This window comes from Chelon labrosus (genome assembly GCF_963514085.1).
Source record: "Chelon labrosus genome assembly, chromosome: 7".
In the NCBI taxonomy this organism is placed as follows: Eukaryota; Metazoa; Chordata; class Actinopteri; order Mugiliformes; family Mugilidae; genus Chelon; species Chelon labrosus.
The window spans coordinates 26788134-26815091 of record NC_140343.1 but is presented as its reverse complement, the minus strand read 5'-3'; the positions used below and the strand labels follow the sequence as shown (position 1 = coordinate 26815091).

General features: G+C 40.9%; 2 protein-coding genes across 7 annotated transcripts; both read right to left on the bottom strand.

Annotated features, from left to right (window-relative positions):
- Nucleotides 1–255: 255 nt before the first annotated feature.
- LOC311490773 (CREB-regulated transcription coactivator 1-like) lies at nucleotides 256–20091 on the bottom strand. 5 transcript variants are annotated; one of them, XM_084548456.1, is made up of 14 exons: nucleotides 18697–20091; nucleotides 16846–16962; nucleotides 16229–16354; nucleotides 15801–15862; nucleotides 15437–15531; nucleotides 14850–14935; nucleotides 14724–14767; nucleotides 14400–14623; nucleotides 13473–13624; nucleotides 11800–12030; nucleotides 11232–11318; nucleotides 8234–8320; nucleotides 7969–8143; nucleotides 256–6228 (listed from the first exon to the last, which is right to left on the bottom strand). In XM_084548456.1, the coding sequence occupies exons 1-14, from the start codon at nucleotides 18820–18822 to the stop codon at nucleotides 6017–6019; spliced, it is 1824 nt and encodes a 607-aa protein (XP_084404582.1). In that variant the 5' UTR covers nucleotides 18823–20091; the 3' UTR covers nucleotides 256–6016. The 5 variants fall into 5 exon arrangements, with proteins under 5 accessions (XP_084404582.1, XP_084404583.1, XP_084404584.1 ...); XM_084548457.1 differs by having other exon boundaries at nucleotides 256–6222; XM_084548458.1 differs by having other exon boundaries at nucleotides 14850–14920.
- klhl26 (kelch-like family member 26) lies at nucleotides 20092–25740 on the bottom strand. 2 transcript variants are annotated; one of them, XM_084548461.1, is made up of 3 exons: nucleotides 25243–25740; nucleotides 23479–23661; nucleotides 20092–22983 (listed from the first exon to the last, which is right to left on the bottom strand). In XM_084548461.1, exons 1-3 carry the CDS (start codon nucleotides 25290–25292, stop codon nucleotides 21402–21404), a joined length of 1815 nt encoding a protein of 604 aa, XP_084404587.1. In that variant the 5' UTR covers nucleotides 25293–25740; the 3' UTR covers nucleotides 20092–21401. The 2 variants fall into 2 exon arrangements, with proteins under 2 accessions (XP_084404587.1, XP_084404588.1); XM_084548462.1 differs by lacking the exon at nucleotides 23479–23661.
- Nucleotides 25741–26958: the final 1218 nt, after the last annotated feature.

Sequence of the window (26958 nt, the reverse complement as noted above, 5' to 3'; positions counted from 1 at the left end):
GCCCTCCAATCAGAGGACACAATAACGCTGACGCTACTGTAGGCCAGAGAAGGCCTAAGAATACAAACTTAAGTGCGCAGTTTTAATTGTGAAGGCCCAGGCAGATTTCTTTGCCTCTGGCAACACGTGACAGCTGAAATATGATTGAATAAAAGCTCTAATGTAAGAAGCACCACAGCTGAGAGACAGACAAGCCATAACAGGAAAAGAATAGGCTATTGGGAATAATTTAATAGGATTAATGGGAAAATATTAAAATGTAAGTCAGTGATTTTGATAAAGTTTAGGCCAGCAGAGAAGGCCCTGACAGGCCACCACGCAATTTAACAACTTTTTCGGGTTTGCTTTAAATTGTAAGATATCTGCTGTACCATCTTCTGTAAAATCATAAATGGGAATAAATAGTTATTTTTTTTGTTAGAACACGTATTATGTATTATTGAACATGAACGATGAAGTTATATGTAAACTCTGCTTCACAAAACGGCCAAACATTTGGTTTTAAGTAACAGACGTGACTTTTTTTTTTTTTTTTTTTAACTCAACAGCTTTTAGTGTAAATCAACATTCTGAACATTTCACAAGCATGCACATATCCAAAATAATCTTTTAAATTTGCATTTGGAAATACAGATTACAAAATAGAAACGATTGCAAAGACAATATACAACAGAGTTTAAACATCATGCATGTCCACAGCAACACGCTGCGATGTTGTAAAATGACACCGGACAGCTTTTTGACTATTTTTTCCATCGGTATATTCCGCAAATCAAGACTATGTGCAGAGAAAAATCTGTCTTCCACATTCAATTTAATTGACATTTTTCTTTCATCTTATAAACAAATGGTCACGTAAGGAGAATCACATGGCAACAAATAAATAACTACAGATCTTTTACTACGACTTTACTAGGACAACAGTGATATAATGCTATTCTTACTATAAGCTTTAAGTGGAACTGAAAATGTGTTTTTTTTTTTTCTTTTTTTTCAGAGACTTTTACACGTTTCAATGTGTAACTGTAGAGTCATTTAGAAAACCCTGTGTTATTAAAGGGAGATTTTATTCAGGCCTAAAACACTCTGGGAACAAGCAGTACATATGGAGCAGCAACTCTTTTCTGTTTCATTCCGGGACTGAGGACACACCTTCAAACACAGTACTCCTGTTTCAGCCTCACTCGTCTTGCTTTTTACAGCTTGAGACAAAATGTAGCTTTTTAACCAACAAAAAAAAGGAGAAGTAATTTAATCTAAGCGGAGCCTCAGACAAGAAACGAGCAAATGAGTTTAAGCTTCTCTGTTGACTAGACATAAAAAATATACTGTCACGTGATCTGTGCATCTCACGCTTGAAAAATGGACCTCCAGCTTCCATTGAAAAGTTTCCACATTTCAGTGTTTAGTCTCAGACTCTGCACATTTTGTGTGAAATTAGACAAATATAACGCTGAAGAGCTCATTTTATTTTATTTTTTTTAAACACCCTCTTCCTTTAATCAAAGGTTTCTTAGCTGCCTATCTTGAAGTCTTCTGTCAGTGTTACAGTCGCTGTAGCAAACCTGTGACAATGAAGATGTCTATTACCCTTGTTATTTATTTTTTTATTTTTTTATTAATTTCTAACCTTCTAATGCACACCAGATATAAAAACTGATGATAACTCTTCTCCAGCACAGCATGTTTTCTCCTATCTCGCCTACAGTATAGATGTTTTAGGCCACTGAAAACGTTGAGGTGAATTATGGTGTGCTGGATATAAAATGTGCAACCTGCCCTTTATAGATTTCCCGCTACTTTCATGAAGTGAGACTATGCTGCAGCACCCTACAGTACTGTTAGTGGCAGTATATTAAAACTAAGATACAAACTGCTCCACTTTGAGTATTTTTAAGGTTGCAACTAACTACTAAGGCTGATCAGCGTCACCGCATGAACCGTGACTGTTCAAACACTATGCGATTTTCATGTTGGGGGTGGGGGTGGGGGTGGTTGCAGGGGAATGACCGACAAAGAAATACATTCGGAGCACCGTTTCCTTTCCAACACAAGCTGCACTGGAGTAAGCCCTTTCTAGTTTTGCATCCCCTAAAATCTTCACAGATAAAAAACAAGACAAGCCAAAATATATTTTACAAAGGAAAATAGAGAATTCATCTTTTCTTTGACACGAAAAATATCTCCGGAGTATACATCTGGTGTGAAACAGTCAGCATTCACATCGGGCACAACAGTCCCTGCTCGAAAGCCAGGAAGTCACAAATAAAGTGCGAAGCAAACTAGTGGACTAAACATTGCACAAATACAGGAAAAGAAACAAAAAAACAAACAAACAAAAAAAAAACTCTTTACTCAATCCAGAACATGACATGATAGGCAACAACCATAAAAGAAAATAAAGACCCAAACATATGTGATGTTTTTAAAACGCAATACTTCAGCATAGCGAGATTTAAGTCCTATACATAACATGGGATAAGAATCAATGTGTCGGCCATGTCATGCAGTTGACTGCGCAACGCAAAAGCTTCAAGTCCATATACGCAAACGTTCAGTGCACGTGCCAGTCTGCAACCCTTTTTTTTTTTTTTTGCAAGACAGAACCTGCTTCCATTTTTATCAGGGAAAAGAAAAGGAGGGGGCCAGATCTGGGAGAGATGCTACAGTAGGAAGAGAGAAAGAGGTGGAAACAAGCAACAGTCTGATTCATCAGAGAGAGAAGGAAGGGGAGGGGACCAAGAGCTGAGAGGAGGAGGAGGAGGAGGAGGAGAAGAAGCCTGGTCCAACTGTGATGGGACCGAAGAACTTTTGTCATTTGGCAAACAGGCTAAAACCAAGACGCAGAAAATACATTCTTTTATCATTGTACAGAGATGGAGGTACACAGGAGTTCACTGTCACACAGGAGGAAACCCATACATGCATCCCTTTAGACTCTGTGATAGCGTTATGTTACACAAATCAAACCCACGGCGCTATAGAAGGCCTTCATTCAGAGGTTTTGACTGTCAGTTTTTGTCATGCATTTAGTTTCAGCTATAACGTATGTACAAGGTCAGTGTGAAGGACTGGTTGTCAGCAGGATGAAAGGAAGGAGATGGCAGGAAAGCTCAAACCACTGGCATTATTGGCATCACAACAGTGAAACACTTTTTTTTTCTTCCTTTTTTTAGGTTTACAACCCTTTGGAAACATTAAACATGTAGAGAACGAGTTCTACACATTTGATGCAGAGACTTAAAGGAAAAATCCACAAAAATTTCAGGGACTTTTTTTTTATGTGTGTGTGTTTTCTATTTTTTCTTCTTCCTCTTGTGAGGAATGTCCAACAGATTTATAACATCTCCTCAGCTCCTCCAGGATTCAAGAGAGAGGGTTTCTTTCCAGAGCAGCAAATTTTGCATCAACAGTCGCACAGGAATAAATTTGCAGCAGGAGAAGGAATTAAGGTTTAAAGGAAAATGATATAACTTAAAAAAAAATAAAGCTGGATTCATGCTTCTCTTTCGGGATGTTCCATTAATTTCTATTTCAGGGTACGATTTCACTCGTTGATTGTCATAACGCCACCGCAACACTCAATGACATCCTGCTTTCTTCTCCTCCGTCTAATTTACTAAAGCAGAGCTATGATTTGAAATTTGAAAGGAGACTACGGAGCCCTTGATCGTGTTCTGCATATGGCCTGCACCAAATTGGACTTCTGAGGCTCTGACTGAACAACAGCAGACTGAAAATGGCTTGTCCAGATCACAGATTAAATTTAACATCTCCGCTGTAGCTCCAAACATTATTTTTAAGGAGGGACGAGCCAGCCTTTGTGGCCTATTCTTGAACGGTTTCAGAAGAACAAATCCAGCTGGGATGAATCTAACAATAAGAGGTGGATTTTTCCTTTAAGGGTTGTTATTTTTTTTGTCTCATTTGCATAGGAATCACAGATCTGTTGAAGGCAAACAAAACCGTCGGTAAGAGGTTTACAGCAGACAACGAACACTTCAACGGAAACAAGCTGTCCGACTGTAGAGGTAAAACCAAACGTGATTCCTTTTTTTGTGGAGGGGTGTTGGGCACTCTTCCCATCAGCGCTTGTAGGTGAGTAAAAATATTAGCAAGTCTGTACACAAAGATTACAGTATCCCACAGGCATACACATGACTCTCAGGGAAACTCTGACAAAAGGCAGAGGCAGACTGACCGGCAACACACGTGACATTTAGTGTCAATTTAAAAAAAAAAAAAAGGATCACAGGCGTCATTAAAGATGATTTTAGTGTAAACAATTCATGATTTTGGACCATTTTTTGTTGAGACAGAACAGAATCAGGCAAATCTTGGTGCATGCAATACTTATTGAATCATAAATACATGAGGCAGAACGTCTATGTATTGATGTATTCATCCAGTTTACTAAATGGAGTGAACGTACAATAAAAATAACTTTATGGTCATAAAAGTTTGAATATTACAAAAACAACCACTGTGATACAGTTGTGTCAATGTCATGAGCCACGTGTCAACGGTCAGTTTTTGTTAGAGCTTCCCTGTCCAGGAGCAAAAAGCCTCCCCATAATTGCACCTTCCTTCTGGAATCCTTTAAACCCTCCTTATAGATTTCTCTCTCATTTTTTTTGCCCCACTTAAAAAAACAAAAAAAACATCAACAATTTGGCTATAAAGTGTACCGCTACAAAATACAGTACATTGATTTGTCAAACCTTACACAACATAACGACAAATACCACCGACCAAAAAGTTCCTTTCAAATACAAGAAAATGTTACAATAAGTTACGAAAATACGTTGTCACGTCAGACACTTAAGAAGAACAGTAGAATAACTCCTGTAAGGCAAAATCAGGTGATTTCACAGTGACGACTTAAAAAGATTTAAGATTTTAGTGGTTTTAAAAAGAGACGCCTTCCTCCGCTGAGAAGGAGCTCAGTCTGGACGTGCTGTATGTATCGGCTTTTAGCATCAGAAAATTAATTTGGACGCATTTTTTTTTTTTTTTTTTTTTAGAAATACCTGATGATTTTCTCAGAAAAAAAATATATAATAATTCAAGTGGCATAAAACCACCCAATTTCTGAAGCACGCAACATCTCGTGGAGCGGTGCTAAGAACTGCAATATTTGGATTTGACTGTTGGGCTGCAGCATGAAAACGTCGACCTATCAGAGAATGGCACATCGAACACCAAAGAGCAACTATGGGGAGGTTTTGCACTCCTTCATTAACCAAGTAGCTTAACAAACACATAGATAAATATGTTAGTAATTAATAAATAGACACAAATTACATCAGTGCAATTTTACACTATGCCTACAGACAACATTTTGGCATTAAATTTAAAATTATGAAATGGAATATAAAATCTTTAACCAAATAAATTAAATAAATTAAATAAATAAAATACGACGTATAAATTAATGAAGCATAAAAACATACAGTACATGGTGAAAATAACATTTGGTTGTTAAAAATAAAGCTTTGAGAGTGAAGTAGAAAGCTGTCATGGCACGATGGGAAAACCGATTTATTTCATTGCAGGATACGAGCAAACTGGCTGTTTTGTTTTCTTCTTCTTTTTTTTTTTTTTTTTTAAACACAGCCTTTTACGGGTACGGTTTAACCCAGTGTCCGAGTAGCTTCCTGCTACAAGCAATATCAACAAATATTAAAGTGGATATGAAAAGAAAAAAAAAATGTGGCATGTAATGGTACACTGTAAACGCAGTAGGCTAGCGAAAGCGCTGAGCGACCAATCTCACTCAAAACGACAGTGAGGCCATTCCCCGGCAAGCCACTGGATGTCTTTTTCCCTGTTGTCTTTTGGTGACGCATCATTCCGAAGGGCTTCACGGAGTCGAGGGCGAGGTCGGACAGCTGGACGGCCATGCAACGAGGGAGAGGGTTCATCCTGCCCTTTGTTTCTCTCCATTCACAAGTTAGTGTGTGTTTTTATTTTATTTTTTTCCTCTTTGTTTCCAGGCCACGGTCGGCAGCTCACGTTACAGCCTGTCCATTCTGAAAGTGTCCTCAGTGGCGGGGTCGGTGAGCACCATGTCGGGGTCATTGAGCATGTGCAGTCCGTCCAGGGTGAGCGGGTCGATCTTTAGCTCGTCCAGAGGAAACTGAGAGTCTGCATCGAAACTGACGTCGCCGACACCTGCCAGAGAGTTGGTCAGCTCTTTGGAGAGGCTCGGCGGAGACTCACCTGTTACTGAGAAATGTCATATCTGAGAAAAACTTGTTTGTGGATGTATTCGGATCCAAGTGTATATTAAGTATTTCAGACGAGCAGCACTAATACCGTCAAGCTCTTATTAATATTAAAGTCAGTCAGGCAAAGTCACCTAAAAACAACTTTCAGTTTTAGGAGATTATAAATGCCAAGATGTGATACAACATTACAGTATCAAACCTTTAACCCGGAAGCATCAAACTGTCTGCCTGTTTTTTTTTGTTTGACTATAAAAAGGTCAGAAAACCTCCTGTGATAAAGTTCTTTTGTCCATTTTTCCAGAATACCTTCTGGGAGAGTTAAATTACCATAATGACACCATAATGGCTGTAAAGTGCAACCTCTCAACAAACTGATGTAATTACGGTAATCCGAAGTGTGCCTGCAGTTTCAAAGGATTTAAGAAACTGCAGCTTATTTCAATTTGTTTATCTACTATATGTGTCCTCCCTCTATTCATATTATTGGCACACTTACAAAAAAAAATGTTATTGATTAACATGTCCATTAGAATGTAACGTCAATTGACCGTTTAGTTTCATAGGTCTCTGTGCACGTAAACAAATGCGCTGGAAAGCAGCGTTGCCATGCTAGGCATTAGCATCGGCTTTAGAGCTCTTATCTGAAAAACAATAGACGAGGAATCAAGGACGTCACCCTGGCAGTGACCACCGACCAACAATCTGACACAATTCGGTGTAATAGTCCAAATATTTCTGCTGCTGTTGTGTCGTTTTGAGGTTGGAAAGCCCCAGATTTTTTCCGTTTAGATGCTGCTGCTGTAGCAGGCAGTTTCATTTTTACAAAGTGTGATTTTTATTTAGTCACCCTCGCACTTTCAACGATTTTGTGGTTTACAATGACGTGTTCCAATAGAACTGGTTTACGTAGTAAATTATGTCAATGCTCTGTTTTAGAATGATGAAAATGAAAAATAGGTCCAGTAGGGAAACAAACACAGGCAAAACCACAACTATACAAGTTGTACAACACAAGTACAAAGTGCGCATTAATTCCAACGGTGTGAATTTTTCTTTCTTTTTGTAGTTGAAAACTTTTATCAAGAAGCAGCCCACGGATGCTCCTCCACCGCAACATTTTTTTCTCTCCAAGCACCTTATTTTTTATTCTTTATTTATTTTTTTAATTTTATTTATTTGTATACCTATTTTATCTTTTGTTTATTTTTATGTTTACTTATTTTATTTTTACATTTTATTATTTTTTCTATTTTTTTATTATATTTATTACCCATACTACCTCTGCAACATCATGTAAATATATAAATGTAAATATACAATCCCTGTAATTCCTGTTTACAGCATCCATGGACAGTTTTGGACAGTTAATACATTTATGGCGTAGTTATTTGCATATACTTTGTATTGTTCTATTTCAGTTTTTTTGTTCCTTAAAAGTGTCTTGTACTTACACGTCATGCTGCTCACTTGTGCCTTAAATTCTGAATCTGAATATTCCATAAATATTGGAATAATCCAAGAACACATCTATCACGACGACATGTACAATGCTCAGTTATTAAACTCCAAACGTAACAAAATAAATTCCTATTCGTCTTGTGTTTATGGTGTCACTACTCCAACATTTTGCTTCCTAGTAAAGCAAAAACTTTTAACACTGAGGGAATGTATACACCCCATAAATGTGTATGTGGAAGTTTTCTCTAAAGACAGCTGACTGATGATTTTTTCACACTACCTGTTAGGATGATGTTGGGGATGTTGCCGTGGCTACTGTAGCCAAGCTGCTGTGAGTCCTGCAGGTTGCTCCCAGTGAGGCCCATCATGGCTGCCTGTGTGTAATTGAGGGTGGAGCACTGGTTGTAAAGGCTGTTGGAGCTGATGGGGCTTTCGATCATGTTGAACTGCTCCAGCTGAATAAATAAAAATGCACAGAGTTGTAACCCAGATTAAGTTCGGGGGTAGAAAAAGTATTTGTGTCTTAGCCGTTTATTGTGTGTCACCTGGTGAGAGAGAGCGTTCGTCTGCCTCGACGCCAACTGCTGATCATAAAACGAGTCGCCAAATATACTGCCCACCACAGGGATGTGCTGGAGGGAGAGAAGTGCATCAAGAAATTCTGAACAATGTGCATGAATGTGGCAACAAATACAATGCACACAAGCAAAATCAGCAGACAGGGAGCTTATCTGGGTCCACAAGCAGACATTTTAGCGATGGAATGAAAAAAAACACAAGCAAAATATCACGTCACACAACTGTCAGAGTGAGCATAAAGCAAATGGTTCCCATGACTAGGGCCGTCACAGATTCAGAAAAAATAGAAAAACTAAAGAGGAGGCCAATATGAGGGGCTGTAGTCTCCCAGTCCATTGGTTGGTCGATATGCTCTCATCCGATTTGATTGATTGGTTGAAGTTATAATATTAGTTTTCAGTGGAGGGAAAGACTCATTTAACATTTACTGAATGTGTACTCCGAGTTGCCCCCCAACTGACATTTGAATTAGATGAATTTGATTGAAGAGAGGTTTTGAAGCTCAATGTGGTAGCATTGGCCGTTGACATCCTGGTTTTGCCTGACACTGCCTCCCAACTCCCAGCTTATTCAAAACATGGGCAGAGTTGGGACGATGGGTGATGCTGAGGAAGACCACCCACCAGTCATTCAACGTGGCCATGCCCTAAATTATAAATTATGAATGAGTTATGTAAAGCTTCAACCCCAAATTAGATATAGTGACCAAAACAGTTTTGCTCCACACTGTAAACGTGTTTATTTCTGCTGTAAATTAGGACTTTTAACATCAGTGGAGATTGGTTTGCTTTATGATGCGGCCTCAAGAGGCAATTTGCAGAGATGCAGATTTTGGCTTTTTTCAGTTTGAGAGGTTGCCGTTTAGTTGGACGAAGTTCTGTGCTTCCGTTTTTATTAATTTTGCAACGTGTAATTATTCGTTATGCTGCAAAAATTTACTTTTTACATTTATTCATAATTCATATAGGCAGATTGTTTAATATTTTCTCCCCAGGAGGAAGTGAGTAGTTGCAAAATAAGCGTAGATTTTCTTTCTCTATAGGTTGACTACAGCCCAACAGTAAACAAATGCTAAAGTGGCTTTCCCAATTTATTATTTTAACACACATTTATTACATTTAACATGGGATGGAAGTGAAAAGTCCTGTGGATGGGACACAGAAAAGTTTGGTGTAGCGCAGCAGTTGAAATAAACACAAATTATCTTAATACGGGGAAATCTGAGTGTTGTCAACTTGGGTATTATTTAGATTGTTCTTTCCATTAGTCATAGTTATACTGAACTCACCACCTCCGCAGACTTTTGGAAAACATAACATTTTTCTTTTTAGTAAGATTTATTTGGAAAATTTCTGAGCTCATATCCGAGTTTCCTAAATGAGATTAACAGGGGTGGTGAATAAAATGTTAACATGACTGATAGATGGCCACAACGGACACAATGAACGGAAAAAAAACAGGTTGACAAATGCTGGAATTTCCTTTCATAATATTCTTGAGCAATGAGAAAAGCAAATCACTGAACGCATCTTCACACTGTGTGATCGGTTTTGTCTTTTTAGAGGTGAAGTCCTAGTCTAACCATTTCTACCATCAGTTATTAACACATTGAGGTTAATTAATCTGTGCACAAAAGCCAAGCATTCAAAAGATTCATACTTAATATGTATGTTTAAAAAAAAAATCAAAAAATCTTTTTCATTTTTGGTTATCTTCTAATATAATCTGAACTCAAGCTAGCTCTCACTTTAAAGGTTCCCTGTGGAGAATTAAGCCTCTAGTGAAGCTTCAACATAAGGCACTAAAATAAGAAAGAATGCATTATTAAGGAAAGTGGCAGGAAGCTGTCCCAACTAATAAAAACTATTTATACAGTATATAAAATGTCTGCACATAAACTAAGATCATGCGTTTAGTATCAGTCTGTCTTTAAATCACCGTAATAATACAGACATTGGATTTAGTGACAAACAGCAGCAGCCTGTCTAGTATATATACATTAATACTAAACAAATTGCTGCTGAGACGTGGGATTCTATGGGCAAATGTATGTAATATTAAATGAAGTATCAGTGAATAAAACTAATTTATAGTAAACAGTTGACTTTCAATTTAGCTGTGCTAGCTCTTATAAAGTTAAGTTAGTTCACGTTACGTCTGGAGTCGTTTCCTCCGGGTTTTGACCAACTCTCTTAAAATAATTGTAAATCTCCATGGTCTAAATAATCAAGAGAACAAATATTGGATTTTAAACGGTAGCGGTAACGTCTATTTTTAATGGTGAACAACACAAATAGCTTCCCATGCTACATGAGTTGTCCGTGCCATTTTCTCTGTTAAGTTAAATTCAGCAGGTGAGCGGTAGGCGTGTGTGTGTGTGGAGGGGGATTTTAGAAGAGGCAGCTTTGGGCAGGGAAGCAAAACTTTGTTTGAGACGTGCAAAAATATTTCCGATTCGTTATGAGACCATGGTGGAGTAAATTAGACCCTGGAGGGCCGCCATAGTATTAACATTGTCTGGGAAACACTGACAGTAAGTCCAAAAGGTGTAACATCTTAACAATCAGTCAACTCTCACTAAGCTTTATAATTCTGTGGAGCCGAGTCTTGAAATATTCCTCTTTAAATTAAAGAAAAGAACATTTTTCTTGTCTACTGGTTTTCATTTAAGGAGTAAAAGAGAGTGAAGCTATCTCAATCAAAACACTGCAGCTCATCCATATGAGAGAACAGCGACCAACAAATGGTCAGAGCCTCTGTCATACAAACCATCACCATGTTGTCATGCACACAGCGAACAGTGACAGTGGTGATGAAGCAATGAAGTTATGCAGCTGGTGACACCATGAGTGGTTAACTGCTGAGACAGAGAATGAAAAGCAGCCTGACTGTCTACAAGAAGCTTTTCCCCCAGGAGCAAAGCCCTTCCCCAAACAGCAGCTAGCTCGGTGGGTGGGCTCTTACTTGAGGCGAGCCTCCGGGGGAGAAGCCTTGATTGGAGACTGGGGAGGTTGGAGACTGAGTGGCTGGTGAGCCAGTCTGATTGCGGTACTGTTGGAGGGAAGAGGGTTAGCTAGCACTACGCTTCACGCCTGTCACATGAGAAGGCATCAACCTAGAATCTGCTCTTAATGTAGAGTTTGTGTAGTAGGTGGAAAATACTCCAAAGACATCGACTGAAAAATTCTGTGGCTGGCCAGAAAGTTTACATTTGCGTCATTAAATTAAGTTGCTGTTGTGTTACAGAGAATGATCAAATGTGCTCTTCTGTATATTTTAAGCCACATAAAAGCTGAGAAAATGCCAAATGGAGAGAAGAATAAGTAAAAAGGCATAATTCAATAATAGATAAGTTTCTGCTAATTAGCTGAATAATTTTACAAAATGGCAAATTAGCATCAAGTATTGTAAAAAAAGCTGTTCAGATATTTACTGGGATGTATTCTGGCTTGCAGAACAACAAACTGCTACCTTAAGTTGAAATCATTTCATCTAACTCGTATCACTCTCACTAGACATCTGCGTTTCTTACCGAGCTGATGCTGATGCTGGCGGTGTTCTGGCTGTCCGGGGATGGGCTGCTGGCAGTGGCCGTACCAGTGGAAGCCAGAGTTGGCAAGGCGATGAGCTGGATGCCCTGCGGTAGGGCCTGCTGCTTCTGGAGGTCATTGAGCAGCTGAGCTTGGGCCTGAGCAGTCAGCTGGTTGAACAGGGGGTACTGGGAAAGCTGCTGCTCCAGGGTCAGTGACTCTGTTGGCACGGCCTGCAGAGAGATGTGCACCGATTAGACCCAGATGTGATACACGCTGCACTGACTGAGGCCGGATGCTTGAATGTAAACTCTTCACCCTCCTAATAATAGCTCATTTAGCATGTTTGGAGGCTTCCCATAACAGATTTTATGGACAATAGCAAAAAGGAAATTTGTTGAATATGGCTGACAGCTTTCTGGGGATAACAGTGTTTAAGCCAAATCAGCTCTGACATGTCACAGTGTAGTTGACCTTTTGGAAATTAAATGTCACCACTTAATCATTTTTCTGGGCAAATATATATATATATTTTCAGATCAAGTGGCAATGTCTAGCAATGAAAACCAACACGCAGTTGTTCAAATGCCCACTTGAGACTCTAAAAGCAACTCAGTCTTTGTTTACAGGCTGGTAAAAACTTTTTTTTTTGGTCTCTGTAGTGGATTTCCCCATTCATGACAACTGTACAAGGGGTGATGGTTTTATGTAACTCAGTTGTGGAAATTATATCAAGGCTTAACCTTGTAACATACTCTGCCGCGAGAAGCGAGAAATTGAGCAGGCCAGGTCATTTATACTTCATGAGAAACTCGTGTCGAACTCCAGGGAAGTCCTCGTGGGCCCTCCCACTGCAGCATGCGTAGCACGCACTAAGCATTGTGGGAGATGAGGTGAGCCGAGACGCTCTTTTCTTTTTATTTTCGGACGTCAGCCAGTCGTTTTGACGACTGTGTCTGACTGATCGCCCACACACAGTATGCCGATCTCTACCCAGGAGAGATCAGCGGTCGCACTGCGAATATTAGCATCTGGGAGCTCACAGAGTTGACGCTAGCATTTCCCCTTTTCCAAATTAACCATGCCCACTTCCAATTTCTGACCAATCACAGAATAGTTGCTGTTGAGGTGTCGAGAACATGCTGCGAGAACTCCCAAACGAGGGCTGCAATGACAAATTTCTCGCTTCTTGCAGAGTATGTAACAGCCTTTAAAGTTAAGCACAATTTAGGGCGGGTGGGGGGTGCCTTCACACCCTCAACTCACTGATCATTTTTGGATTAGCTGAGAGTTAAGTGGAGTCAGGCACAGTCAAAATGGCAATGGCTAGAGCTGCCATACTGTGCTTCAAAACCTCTCTGTAGGAAACCTGTGGGTGACATCACAGAGGCTTTGTCCATTTTAATCACTTAAAGGGGAATTACCATTTTTTACAACCTGGACCTTATTTCCCACTATATGGATATACACGATATACTCCGAACGACTCCAAATGATACCAAAGTTATATGGGTGAGTAAACGATCGTATTTTATGCCAGAAATAAGGTCCAGGTTGTAAAAAATGCTGTTAAAAAATGCTAACCCTTCCTGAGGTTTACAAGAATGGCACAGAAGGCTCAGCGGAATCAAAGAGACACAGCAAAGCTTCAGGCCAGTTTTGAGTGAATCCTTACCTGTGGAATGTTAACGGGTGAGGAGAGGGTGGGTGAGAGCTGCTGCGGAGACTGTTGGAGATGGAGGTCAGAGGTGAGGGTGAGGGGCACCACCGGTGGCTGTCGGCGCTGTGCCGTTACAGTCATGGTGGACTGAGAGGAGGTGGGGATCCCTGGGAAGGAAAGACATAAACCATGTAGACATGATCGGTGTCTTCGTTGCCCACTAAAATAAAATGTACAAACTGGTGTAAAACACAAAACTTGGCAACAGTCTTCTTTTTTTAACAAGATGACTTCAGACTAGCGACGCGAGTCTACACACCTGAAGATGAACAATATTGATTTTCAATGTATTTAAATTTAAATTTATTCACAAATGTGCAGCTGAAGAATCTGGGGGATGCAAAATGGTCGGGCATAAATATGACTAAAGCAGTACTCAGAGTACCAGAGCTTTGAAATCCTTAGTGCTTAGTGCTCCTCACACACACACACCACAGGATATTATTTAGATCAGGGAGCATTGAATGCAACACCCCAAGTGATCTAGAAAGAGAACAGAGACTGTGGTGCCACAATTTGATGTTCATCGACTGACACAAAGTGCATTCCAGTAGGTGGCAGTAATGTACCTCCAAAAGAAGAAGCAGCAGAAGAAGAAGAGCATGCTGTAAAGTTCGGTGGTCAACTCAGCAGGTCTGTTCTTCCCTCAGAAGGGGAGGTCAGATTTTAACAATCAGTCTAAAGTTAGCCTAAGGGGGCAACAATGATTATCGTTGCTTGACAACACTCTTGGCTGCTCTCTGTCCTTGTTTCTCTCATCAGTTGATGTGAAAGTACTCACAAAACCTAACCCTGTCACGCACTAACAACTCCACTGAAATTAAAACTAAATTTACCTCTCATACCCGCCCAGAGAATGAACATGAAATGGAGCTTGGTTACCGTGGCTGGCAGCACTGATGCCCAGGTGGGTGAGGTTAGTGGTCAGGCTGCCCGTGCTGTTGGCTGAGCTGAGGGAGGGGAAGGCCACGGTGTCCTCAGGGTCCAGCGGAGTTGACAGAGGAGGAGGGAACTGGATGTTAGTCAGATCGGGCAGCGAACCGCCAGTGTTGTGTGCAGCTGGGAGCACGGACGGGTTCAACTCCTGATCTGGAGAAGGGAATATACTAAGAAAACACATATTCTGTTAGTCATGAGAAAAACTCCTCTGATATATCATCCTTTGTTTACTTAATATGCACAAAACAATAAATTCAAGCATCTCACTTGATTCCTGGGACATCACAGGTGTTGGAATTTGATGAATCATCCTGAGGAGAAAGCGTCATTATGAGCCACAAATATTGCATCATTAAGTGCACACTATGCTGCCCTTCCCTGTCCCATTTGTACCTTCTTGTCGTCCCACAGCTGTTTCTGCGCATCCTTATCTGCATTGGACTCTGAATTCTCCGTCCCAGGCACTGTTAGCAGCAGTACTAATTAGTGAAACAGCAAGACACAGTTGCCTGCTATGACAAAATGCAGAACAATTTTAAATCGGTGCAAGAAATGAGTCATCAATACCTGAGCCAGTCATGCAGAATCTAGCGCTGTGCACTAGATCCCCAGAAGTCTAAATATAGTAGGGTGACCACCAGACGGGCTGAATGGATGCCAGCTAATCTTGGCTTCATTGTATCAGAGCCTCACACATAAAAAGACATTATCAATGGATAATCAGTTAATTATTGATTTTCCTCTCTAGATCTTCCTGAATTGAGAGGCATCCCTTCTCTACAGCCAGCTGAGTCCCATCCCAGCATGTTGAAACATGACTTTCCTAAAGATCAGTATCCGCTTACTCTATAAATATTTCACTAAGAGTCTGGATCTACGTCTAGGTGACATTAACCCTTGAGGTTTGACAGCTGCATTAGCACATTGCACATTAATAAATAAAACCGTCTCGGTGTCTTTGTAATACAATATTCCTTTACCTCGTTTAGGCTGCAGCTCCTGTGATCCACCGGCAAAAACCTCCTGGGGCTTCGGGTTCATGGCGCTCTGGTGTAAGGCGGAGTCCGAATTTGTCCTGTATGTGTTACAAAAATGAGAGGTCAGCAAAATCACTGGCAAATCCCCAGTAATGGCAGAAGAACTACCCATCAGGAATAACACACAAGCTTTGTGTGTCATCGTACAGCTTAATCCATGGCCTTAATTTGTGATTGGTCCGGTTTTCTAAATTTCTGTACCAACAACGCTGCACACAGTCATGCAATATCATTTTTGCAAGCGAACAGTGTCTTGCTGAGTGTCCTAGTTAGAATTTTGGCAAATGGACAAAGGGAGGTGACTTACCTTCGCCAGCTAGTGTCTGGCGGTGGGGAGAGGTAAACTGAGCTGTAAGGACAGCTGTCAATGTGAATTTAGTCAAGGTCAATAAAGCAGAGGGGATTAAACGATGGATCCTTGATAATCCATATGCCCATGCCTTTTGTCTGAATACACCACAAAAGACCACATAGACGTAATAAAGAACCATAAACAAGAGGTACTGGGGTACAATTACTGTGACAACTTGTTACCTAATGGTGCGATATATTTGTAAGAGTAACACTGTCAGCCACGGTGTTACGAAACACAAACAATTCACTGACTCTCTATCATCAAATCTTTGCGTTACATAAAAAGCATGTACGCGAGGCCTCGGGAAGCAAACTTAAAGCAAACTTGAAATCAGACCAAAGCGATAGCAAAACATGCACATGTTTCAAAATAAAGGATATTTGACGTCCATGTTTGTCGACTGACAGTGGCCGGCGGTGAGGAGATGTGATGCGGTTCCGGTCACGGTAAACCCGGTCCACCAGCCCGTGGTGCCTGGTTGTCCGACTGGTATCCAGCACAGAGTTCTAGAGTGAACACACCGGGTGAATGAGACCAGAAAAAAAATAAAAAATAAAATAAAAAAAAAAAACAGTTCACACAGCACAACTACCTATTGGGATTAATGGTGCAAATGTGTTCATTTCAAAATGAGTCAAGCCATGGGCCCCCCATACTGATGCTCGAGTTGGCGAATGTATTTAAAGATGGAAAGCCATGACAAGCAATGGTGTACTTTAAAATTTAGGAATCAAGTTACACTGCAGGGTAAAAAAAAAAACAATCAAATCTTGCAGTACACTTCTTTCCCTTTCCCTCTTGAACCATGATAAAACCTAAAGGATTATGCAGATTTGACCAGCAGGTTATTTACTTTACTGCAGTCACAGCCTTCAATAAGAACACATAAGTACAACTACAACCTTTGCATGTCCACAATTATCGCCAACAGCTGAGAAAGGTACACCGGCCTAGAACAAACCATTGATTTACCAGCCGAGAGAGGCTAAGGGCTCACCTGAAAAGGCAGGTCAATGTTGCCATTTCCAATCTGATTGACATTGGGCAGTGAGCCTCCATAGTACTGTCCACGATTCTGCCCTAGTTGCAAATACTGGGTCTTCTGTAACTGCAACTGTGCAAAGTAAAATTGCATGAAAGCATGAGTGAATGACTGATCCGATTCACAAAAAAAAGATGGTAAAAATGAATGATGCATGTCAATCCACAGTGGTGGGTGTGAAAGATTAATGAATCCATTAATTGACAGATGGAACAAGATGAGACAGGCGGATGTGGCTGTTTCATGAATAATCGAGAGGCAGACGACATCTTTCACAGCAGATTTTAAAACTCGCATCAGCTGATGGGAATGACACTTGACTGACAGCTGGTGCAATTACAGTCAGACTTTCAATGTAACACACCTGGCTGATACATTAACCACACGGTTGATACAGGAATCATTCACAAAAGTATGTCATTAAAAACACTGTGATGAAAGCCTCTTAAATCTATAATGAACAGGGATACGATATAGATGATAAGAACCGATGCAATGGATTGATGTCTGGATGGCAACATAAAAATATCAAGCATAACAGGGAGCAGTTAATTAATAGTTTCCCCTCTGCAGTAAATAACAGTACAAATCCGGTTTACACTGACGCAGCGTGCTTCCGGCAACTTGACCAACAACTAGACCAAATGTTTCCTGGCAGCAAAGTGGTCCTCATTTGTAGCCAAACCATTAGCTGATTCATTTATTGGCCGATCATGAGATACTTCATTTCAAACAATGGATATAAATTAATTTAATACATTTTAAAAGCACCTAAATGTTAGGATGACCCGCTTTAATATGTTTAGTATTAATGTTAAGTGAATACCGCATTAGATACACAAACGTTATTTTAATAAAACTGTTAATGTCAATGACAATTTTATTGATAAAGTACAGAAGCTGACCAAAGCGTGGCACAATAAGAGTATTTTTATACTGCAACCTGCTGATTATTGTTTAGTTTTAAAAATCTCAGATCTTACAGTGATGTCCTAAAATGACTTAGCAAACCCAAAGATATTCAGTTCAGGATTATACAAAACTGCTGCACATTCACTTAAATATTACAGAAACTGAAAGGATTTTGCCATCAGACTAATCATTTTGCAGGTCAAACATTCGACCACAGTTTAATTTAATGCCACTGTTTAAGCATTGTTGTGAGTAGGTTGGTGTTTTTTTTTAATAGCGAAAAAAGCAGACTAAATCAAATTGTAGTAGATATGTATCTCTTAATAATAATAATAACAATAATATTAAAAAAAAAATGTGCGGGCAGTATTAAGGTTTCTTGTTATTCACTGAATAGCTGCGGAGCTAATGTAACGGATGATAGTGGATGGGAAATAAATCACAGCTGGTGAGGCTGGCTAACATGTGATTGGCTACCTAAGGATGCCTTAACCCTCTGGGAGATCCCTGTCAGTATTGCTCCAAATTTAGTATCAACTATATTTAACTTTCCCAGCATGTTATTATTAAGTGATTTACATGTTTGTCCATTAGCAAACGAGATGCCTATTCAAGCCAGAAAGAGAACAGGTGCACATTATTCAAGGCTCCACAAAGCTAGCTAAGCTAAGTTAACGCTTCACACGAGCAGCTCTGTTGTATCTGAGCAGCGTCGCGTGTTTAGACATGCAGGTGGAAACATTATTTGGAGATGTTGCACCGATGCAGCTGAGGACGTTAACGTGAACTTTAGCTACTTAGCATCCCAGCGTTCATATTTATCTCCGCAGTGCTCGTGAGCTGCCAAACAGCGACGCTACAAAACGTAAACAGCCGTGGACGTGGAGATCTTACCCGCGCGGCTCTGGTGATGTTCAAGTCTTTCATCACTTCTTCGAACGCGGCTGTCTCTTCCGCCTGCTTCTGATTATGCAAAGCAATTTTTTCGCTAAATTTGCGAGGATTGTTAGAGGACGCCATCTTTCCCCTCTTCTTCTCAATGGAATGTTACGCTACGCGCCACGCCAGGGCCTTCTGGTGTCGTCATCACGCACGGCCAACGTGTCTATTGATGCTGTTGCCTCTCCAGATAAAAATAAGAACCTCCACTAGGGAACCTGTGTGCCCCAGATGCTGGATATAAATAGTTTAAATAAATAATTATTTATTATGCCCGACGAGTGGAATAGAATCATCCAGTGGAAAAAGGATGAGTGGCATAAAGCATTAATGAAGGTATAATAGTGTTTCAAAGCAATGAATCAATTGTTTAGAAAAGTGCACTCGTGTTACTGTATTACAAATGTGTATGAGGAAGATTCTCTTTCACTTTTTGTGCATGATGCACCTCGGTAGTATGAGCCTATTGTGGAGTATTCCTCTAGAAGGGATAGAACCAGTACAATATTGTGCACAATGCTCAGTATAGTACCGTCATTTTAAACTATCCTTTTACTTTTCAGAGAAACGGTCATGATTTAATGTTTTGATATATACACCGTTGGACAATAAGTTATCAGGTTTCTATAGCAGAAACTATTAGTTTTCATGCTGTTGCAAATTGGATGCAACACTGGTCAAGAGAACGCAGTTACCTGAAAAATGATGCAGCTGCTTACGATCACTCACCTGGCAGTTTTATTAGCCTGGAAGCTAGACCAACTTCACTGCGCACAAATATTTTGAGTCCTGGCTACACCGGGATACAGTTTTATTATATTATTACTTTCGCTTGACTCACAAGCACAACAAAAACACACACGTTTAAATAATCAAGAAACATTACAAGTAAAACTACTACTTAATGGAGGAAGTTCAGGCAGAAAGCTGAACTAGATCTATTGTTGTACAGACGATGCATCATCTCTGCTGTACGTTAATAATGATTAATGTTACAGCTATAGACAATACCGCCAGCTGTTAAGCTACTTTAAGCGCAACCAGCCTGCTTAATTATTAGAAAACTAAAATCTCTCTAGTGCCACCTGTTCTTTGGAGATGCCTGGGTTTGCAACACAAGTGGCAGAGAAAAAGTATTTGACAGTGAAATCTACACGACGCCACAGTCGCTCATGGACACTATGCTTGTGGAAGCTACTGGACACCAAATTTCCCTCGGGATAAATGAAGTAAGTATCTATCCATCTATCTGCATATTTTTGTGCTTCAGTTGGATTTCTATAGAAATACATCATCCTGTCAAAATGAAAACATAAAAAAAACACCTGAAAGATATTTTTAAAGCATGGTACACCTTTAATAAAGGATGCACATAAAGCTACACGAATGTGTACATTCCCCACTGACTACAGCAGTTTCCTTTATATTGCACTTCAACAATATAATGTGCTTTTACTTGTACAGGTAGAACAAGACACACTAAGGCAGAATGGAGACAGTTTTAAAATGGACCCTCGTTACTGTCATGTAGATGGTCAAGTTTAAAAGAAAAAAAAACTTTAAGCTTGCTTGTTTCCAACAAATACATTAAGTACACGGACGATATCAGCATCAGATATGCGACAAATACTTTAAAAAGTGCAGCGATGCATTCAACATAAAAACAAGCAAATAACAAATGGACAAATGAAGATATTTGTTATGTAAGCACTATCATATAAGTTAGGTCTTCACTTTTTAAGAGATGTTACATTAGTCCTGTGTGGAAGTTGTAGTGCTTGTTGACATAAAGAGACACACACAAAGACATTCTAATAGACACAAACATTAATTATTCATGTAGCTGCTGTGGGAGGCCAACACTGATTTCTGTCATCTGAGAGAACAATTCGTGTGTCAGTGCGGTTTATTCAGCTCAGGAAAGTTGCAGATTTTAAAAATAAAAAATCATTAACACCCATAATGTGGAATAACCAATTCAACGCTGAACCACATCCAGTGCTCGTTTTTGTGCAATAATCAGTGTGCTTTGATATGTGGCTTGTTCACTGGTAAATGTCAGCTAAAAAACAAAACAAAAAAATTGATTGTTTGAACAAGATGAACACATAAAATAAATTGCAACTGTACAATCAGAAGGTTCAACATTATAAACGCTGAGTCTGTTAACGTCTTTGCACAGCAAAATTAAAAGCCATTAGATTTCCAAGTTACGCATACTCTGATTAAATAAAGAGATGGACATGAAAAGAGATCATTTGTGCTGTCTGCAACTGAAGCCCTTGATGGTAAACATATTTAGAAATAGAATTATTAATATTTTTGGAACAAAAACTCTTTAAGTAATGCTACTCTTACATCTGCAGATAATTTGCCTGTGATCTTAAGGTCTGAAGATTGAAGATAATATTTATTCAAACAGCTGAACATCTCAACATGTGTCAACTTTAATTCAAAAATGTTTACAAAAAATGGTAATGAACATAGTCAAATCAAGCGTAGAAATTAATACTCAATTCTGGTTAATGCTGTAAGTAGCTTTTCAGTTCATTTCCTCACATGAACACACACACTTACATTTAGTTCACATCTTGTGTTGCCTCCATGGTCTACAGAAGGAACACATAGAATAAAGTGTTTCACAGTCGCAGGTCAGATACTTAGCGTTGTGTGGTGCTCTGTGGAAGTATAATCGGTGTACAAGCAATGCCGGCAAAGGATTCTGGGAAGTGCAAATCCCTCTCCCACTCATCTGTCTCTGTGTTGTACACCTGAACGATGCTTGTGACATTGTTCAGGTGCCAGTTGTAACCCCCGACGATGTAGATCTTCCTGTCTAGTAAGCAGCAGCCTGCCTCAGACTGCCCTGCTCTCATGGGGCTTACGGTTGTCCACTGGTCGTTCTCTGGAATGTAATATTCGACTGCCAGCACGTCAAAGCAACGATCCACGTGGTCCATGCGTCCACCCAGGGCATAGACCCGATCCCTGGTGCTGATCATGGCATGCAACACTCTGGGTTCATTCATCGGGGCTCTGAAGTCCCACTGGTCAGATGCGGGGTCATAGCAGTGAAGAGTTTTCTTGTCGTCTAACGAGACTCCGTAACCTCCTGAGATGTACAGCTTTTCTCCGCAGGGAGTCCCGGCATGACCCCAGATCCTGCGTTTTAATGGTTCCACGTTTGACCACTCGTTCTTCTTGGGGCAGTAACACTCTACAGACGACAGACTTCCGGATCGATTGCGTCCTCCTGTGGCGTACAGCTGTCCATGCAGTACGTTGAGCTGAAACTGGATACGAGCCTCCTGCATGGGCTGGATGCGCAGCCACTGGCTCAGATGTGGGTCGTACCGGAAACAGCTGTCTACCGCCCCCTCGCCACTGCGGTACTGCAAGTGCTGTCCGCCGACAACATACACAAAGTTATCAAGAACGGCAACACAAGCGTGGCTGCAGCCAGTCTCCATCTCGGTCAGCTCTTTGAACTGGCGGGACGCGATGTCGGGGAGATAGAACACCTTGGTGCTCACTGTGCGGTCGTTGTCAGTGTATGGTGTCCCTCCAAAGGTGATAAGCGACATGACATCAGAACGAATGAGTGTCCGTGAGGACTGCATTTCATGCTGTCGGAATGGAAGGATCTGGTAATTGAAGGCCTCAAGGAGATACTGACGGCACAGCACGTCCTCCACCATGATGTCCACCTTCTGAACGCTGTCCACCAGCTCTGAAGAACGCATGAGTGGGAAGCGCACGTGGCAGAGGACATTGCTGGCTTGAGCCCGACGTGACTCGTCATGCTGGAGCCACCTGATGGCAGCGTGGAAGAGGTCAATCTCATTGCAGTTCTTCAGTTTGTTGCTCTGGAGGAAGAAGATAAGACGCTCCATGGGAATGTGCAGAAAGTCCTCCTCCTCAGCAATCTGGAGGAAGTGGCGAAAGGTGAAGGAATCCACCGACTCCTTGAGGGAAGACAAGCTGAAGGTGGTGGCCATCTGCCCAATGTGCAGGCAGGTCTCAACGCTCATCGCTGACTTCAGGAACTCTTCACAGAGCTCCACAACAGGAACCATCTGCAGAAACACCGCAGCCCCGAGGACATCCTGAATACAGTCCAGATCTAAAGTGACTTCTGCACTGTAGGCAAAGTCGATAATGTGTTTCAGCCCTCGGGCGGACAAACCCTTCAGCTCAATGGTATCTTGGCTTGACTCCCTCATGCCTCCCGTAAACATTGCTCTGAAACAAAAATAGAAATCAGTAAACTGCACGATAGCCTACAAATCCATTTCAAATTCAAATGCGTGGATTCAGATTTGAATTTTCGTAAGGTGACTAAGTCAGAGGGATTGTGGAATGTGAAGAAGTCATTTGTTTAAGGGGTCTGGTGTCCGTGGCATATGAACTGAAATATACATTTAATGATAAACGTGAAAAAATAAAAGTGACTATATTTGACTGCATTTTTGCTTTCCTCTTGTGAAATCTGTGTTTGATCATTTATTATTTTGAAAGTTTCCATTTCTAGAATATAACTTTTACTTGGTAAATATAAGTTCAGTGACATACAATGGATTAAAAAAGTTTTTGCATACTTTGTGTCGTAGATTATCGTCTGAATGCATAAAATGGCATTTCGGTTAAGACTCAATCTGAAGAATTTTCTGTTTATCTCAGCTAAATGCTTTCTGTTTAAAATGCAAATGAGCATAAATTCTCATGCTCCAGACTGACCTGAAATAATCACTACAGGCGGCCAGCACTGCTTTATGGACCTGGAAGCGCTCCTCATTGATGGCCAGCACGACGTCAAGTAGTTGGCCCTGAGCCCGCAAAACCGACAAGCCCTGGAGGAGTGTGGCACTGTGGCTTGGGGCCGAGAACGTACAGCGCAGGGTGCTATTCTTGTTAGCCATACTGGAAAGAGAAAAAGGCCTCGTCACAACCAGTGACTTAAGAAATAGTTCCCCTTTTGTCAAATATAATTTTCCCAGTTTCTCCAGACTTCATTTGTTTCTCTGTCACATCTGTGCTACTCAAAGCAAATACACTCTATGCTGGTGAAATGAGCCGCAAAACCCAGTAATAAGTGAATATGCAGTGTCTGCTGATGGCAACTCTGTGATGGAAGTTTAATCTAATCTGCTCAGTTGAGGGAAATGCACACTGTAGTGTAGAGTGCACTACATTTACATTAGTGAGAACGTGTAGGTTTAGAAACACAATCGCTATGAGAAGAAAAGCTGCTGTTTTGCTTAAACACTTTAATGCTGGAAAACTGAAATTAATCTGCCAGTAAGAAGCATGATCACAGTAGGTGGAAACACCACTTTCATGGGTGAATACTGTGCTGAACAAGAATAAAGTGGGAGGAACTCCCACTGCTTTGGGTACAAATTAGATCGCAACGCATCAAAATAAATAGAAAACATTAAATGATAAAAGTTTGACTAAGAACATAAGAAGGAACTTAACCTGAAGGTGTCGTCCTGACATCACTTTAAGAAGAAAAATGTATGCAAAACGCAACCACCCGAGTGGGACCACTGCAACGTTACAGCGGGTTTTTGTTAGCATCTCATCCCTTGACCTGCTTTGTTTAACGAGTCCTAAAAATTGCATCCTTTACTACAGCAGGTAGATTACAACTAACCATAATACATCTACACACCAGATATGAGTGAAAAGGCAATCCAAAAAGGTTTGCATTCGGATATAATACCAGGCAGAAATAAGGTCACGATTCATTAAGTTAAACCTGGCTAAAGACTAAAGCAACAGCACACAGTTAAGGCTGTGAGTGCATGAATCAATAAGACCCAACAGTATTTTATATTATGTTTTCTCCTGTGTGTTTGTGAAATGAATTCCTGGTGGCTGGAAATGAGTTGAATGCGTCCTAACCGGTTTTGCGAATCTACTAATCACCACAAATGATCATGAAGAGAACTGGAGAAACTCAAATAAAGTTCTCTGAAAATATGTTTATTTATTTAACTGTGTGGGCATGTCTGGGGCACAGCAGGACTTTTTTTTTCTCACAGCTGAGTTACTTATAATACAATGATGGTAGTTATATTTAGTTGTTTCATTGATTTCTAGTGTGGAGAATACACTTTAGTGCTCTAAAAAAATTTTAGCTAAACACAATTATCTAATTATGGATTAATGGTGGTGTATTTGATTACAAGTGTTTGCAGTCATTTCATTAGTCATTTCATTAAAAATACTTAAACAAATGAGTCGAAGTAGACTTTATCTGCTGTGTCTAACTTGACTTATCAACTTTATTTCCTCTGATAAGATAGGCAGAGCAGGCAGTCTGGAGGCCTGAACAACACCTCGGTGTTTCCTGGATCCGAGCCGCGGCGCCGCTCGAGCATTCTCGGACAGAACAGCACTCGCGGAGCGGCGGAGACTCCCAACGAGGAAACACCGAGGAAGATGAGCCCCCGACACCGCAGACAAGCAACGTCCTCTTCACCCGGGCTCACTCACCTGTTCTCCGACAGCTTCGGAGCAAAATCCCCACCATCCGACTCCGCCATCTTCTAGCTCCGACCAACGCGCATGGGGCATTTTCAAGAACGTTAGCAGGAGGTCAACGGCACGGCTGGTCCGTTCATGGTGCTTTTAAAAGCGGCTGGAGACTGCTGCTAGCTCCAGCACGGAGGGGAAACAGCTGTCGGTCTGAGGTGCTGCGGTGAGCCTCGGCGATGACCTCGGCGATGGCTGTTTGCCGCACGTCCTCCTTCCGTACTGACGGTATCTGGCCACTGGGGGGCGCCACAGTCACATCTCTTTTAGAGGCATAACTGAAGTGCACACAAGTCTAAACAGGCAGCCATTCTGCAGAAAATGTTGTGTTATTTTGCCATATATTAAGATGATATTAACTTTCAGCACTTTTGCTTTGTTTTATTTGATCATTAATGTGATACGTTATCAAATATGCAAAACATACCTAAATCAAATCAAATAAAGATTTATTGTAATTTTGACATACATACTAATAAAATGTTTCTGTTTGAGATCTCTGCAGACTTAGCAAAATAGATGAAAGACTCAGTTCAAATAAGTTAAAAGACAAAGTTAAAATACTAAAAGACTTCAGTTAAAATAAGTAAAGCGCAAGGTGCATGGTGCCCTTCCTGGGTCAGATCAGCAGTTCACCAGTCTGACAGTTTGTGGGAGAAAACTGCTGAGCAGTCTGTTAGTCCTGCTTTTGATGTTCTAGTACCGTTTCCCTGATGGCAACTGTTCAAAGAGTTTATTGAGAGGGTCTCTGATGATATTCCATGCTCTGAGTTCTTGAACGGGAGAAAGTGAAACTCCGATCACTCTCTCCGCTCCACTCAGTGCCCTCTGCAGGGCCTTCTTGTTTGCCACCTTCGAATACCACAAGGATATACAGTAGGTTAGAACACTCTCTACCACTCCTCTGTAGAAGTTTCACAATCGTGGTGGTATTTACTTACCACGTGAGGTTCTCTGATGCAGAGGGGAGTGTGCTCAAGTTGAGACTTCCTGAAGTCGACAGTCATCTCCTTCGTCTTGTCTGTGTTGAGCACCAGGTTGTTGTCTCTGCACCAGCGCTCAAGACGTTTCACCTCTTTCCTGTACATTGCCTCCTCATTTCTGCCGATGAGTCCCAACACTGTGGTATCATCTGCAAACCTAATGATCAGGTTCTCCTCCTGACTGGAAGGACAGTCGTGAGTTAGCAATGTAAGCAGTAATGGACTGAGTACACACCCTTGGGGTGGACCAGTATTCAGCATAATTGTGGTAGAGGTGTCATACTTTCCGTCAAGAAGTCCAGTAGCCAGGCCGAGGAGAAGGGGTTTCTCTATTAGTCTCTGGGGGATGATAGTATAAAACACTGACCTGAAGTCAATGCACAGGATTCTTCAGTGTCTTTATTTTCCAGATGCATGAGTACTGTGTGTAGAGTGGTGGATATTGCATCCTCTGTGAAACTGTTATGAAGATGTGGGTAGGCTGACTGTGATGTGTAATTTGATGATCATTTCAAAACACTCCACCACTATGGAAGCTAAAACGACAGGACGGAAGTCGTTTAAGCAGGACGCAGCTGACCTCTTTGCCACTGGTATAGTAGTGGAAATTTTGAAGCATCTGGGAACGATGGCTTGTGCATCAGCCAGCCCATCAGCACCTGGGTTGTTGTCTGGACCTGCTGCTTTACGTGAG

What these genes read in the sequence shown, in the direction of transcription:
- LOC311490773 (XM_084548456.1), bottom strand. Translation starts at nt 18,822, where the DNA reads ATGGCGTCCTCTAACAATCCTCGCAAATTTAGCGAAAAAATTGCTTTG. An exon ending in CATCAGTGCTGCCAGCCACG is followed by an intron (nt 13,625 to 14,399) that starts GTAACCAAGCTC and finishes TTTCCTTCCCAG; the next exon opens with GGATCCCCACCTCCTCTCAG. An exon ending in CCCCAACATCATCCTAACAG is followed by an intron (nt 6,229 to 7,968) that starts GTAGTGTGAAAA and finishes GACATTTCTCAG; the next exon opens with TAACAGGTGAGTCTCCGCCG.
- klhl26 (XM_084548461.1), bottom strand. Translation starts at nt 25,292, where the DNA reads ATGGCGGAGTCGGATGGTGGGGATTTTGCTCCGAAGCTGTCGGAGAAC. An exon ending in CCGAAGCTGTCGGAGAACAG is followed by an intron (nt 23,662 to 25,242) that starts GTGAGTGAGCCC and finishes TTCTCTTTCCAG; the next exon opens with TATGGCTAACAAGAATAGCA. An exon ending in GCCTGTAGTGATTATTTCAG is followed by an intron (nt 22,984 to 23,478) that starts GTCAGTCTGGAG and finishes TTTTTGTTTCAG; the next exon opens with AGCAATGTTTACGGGAGGCA.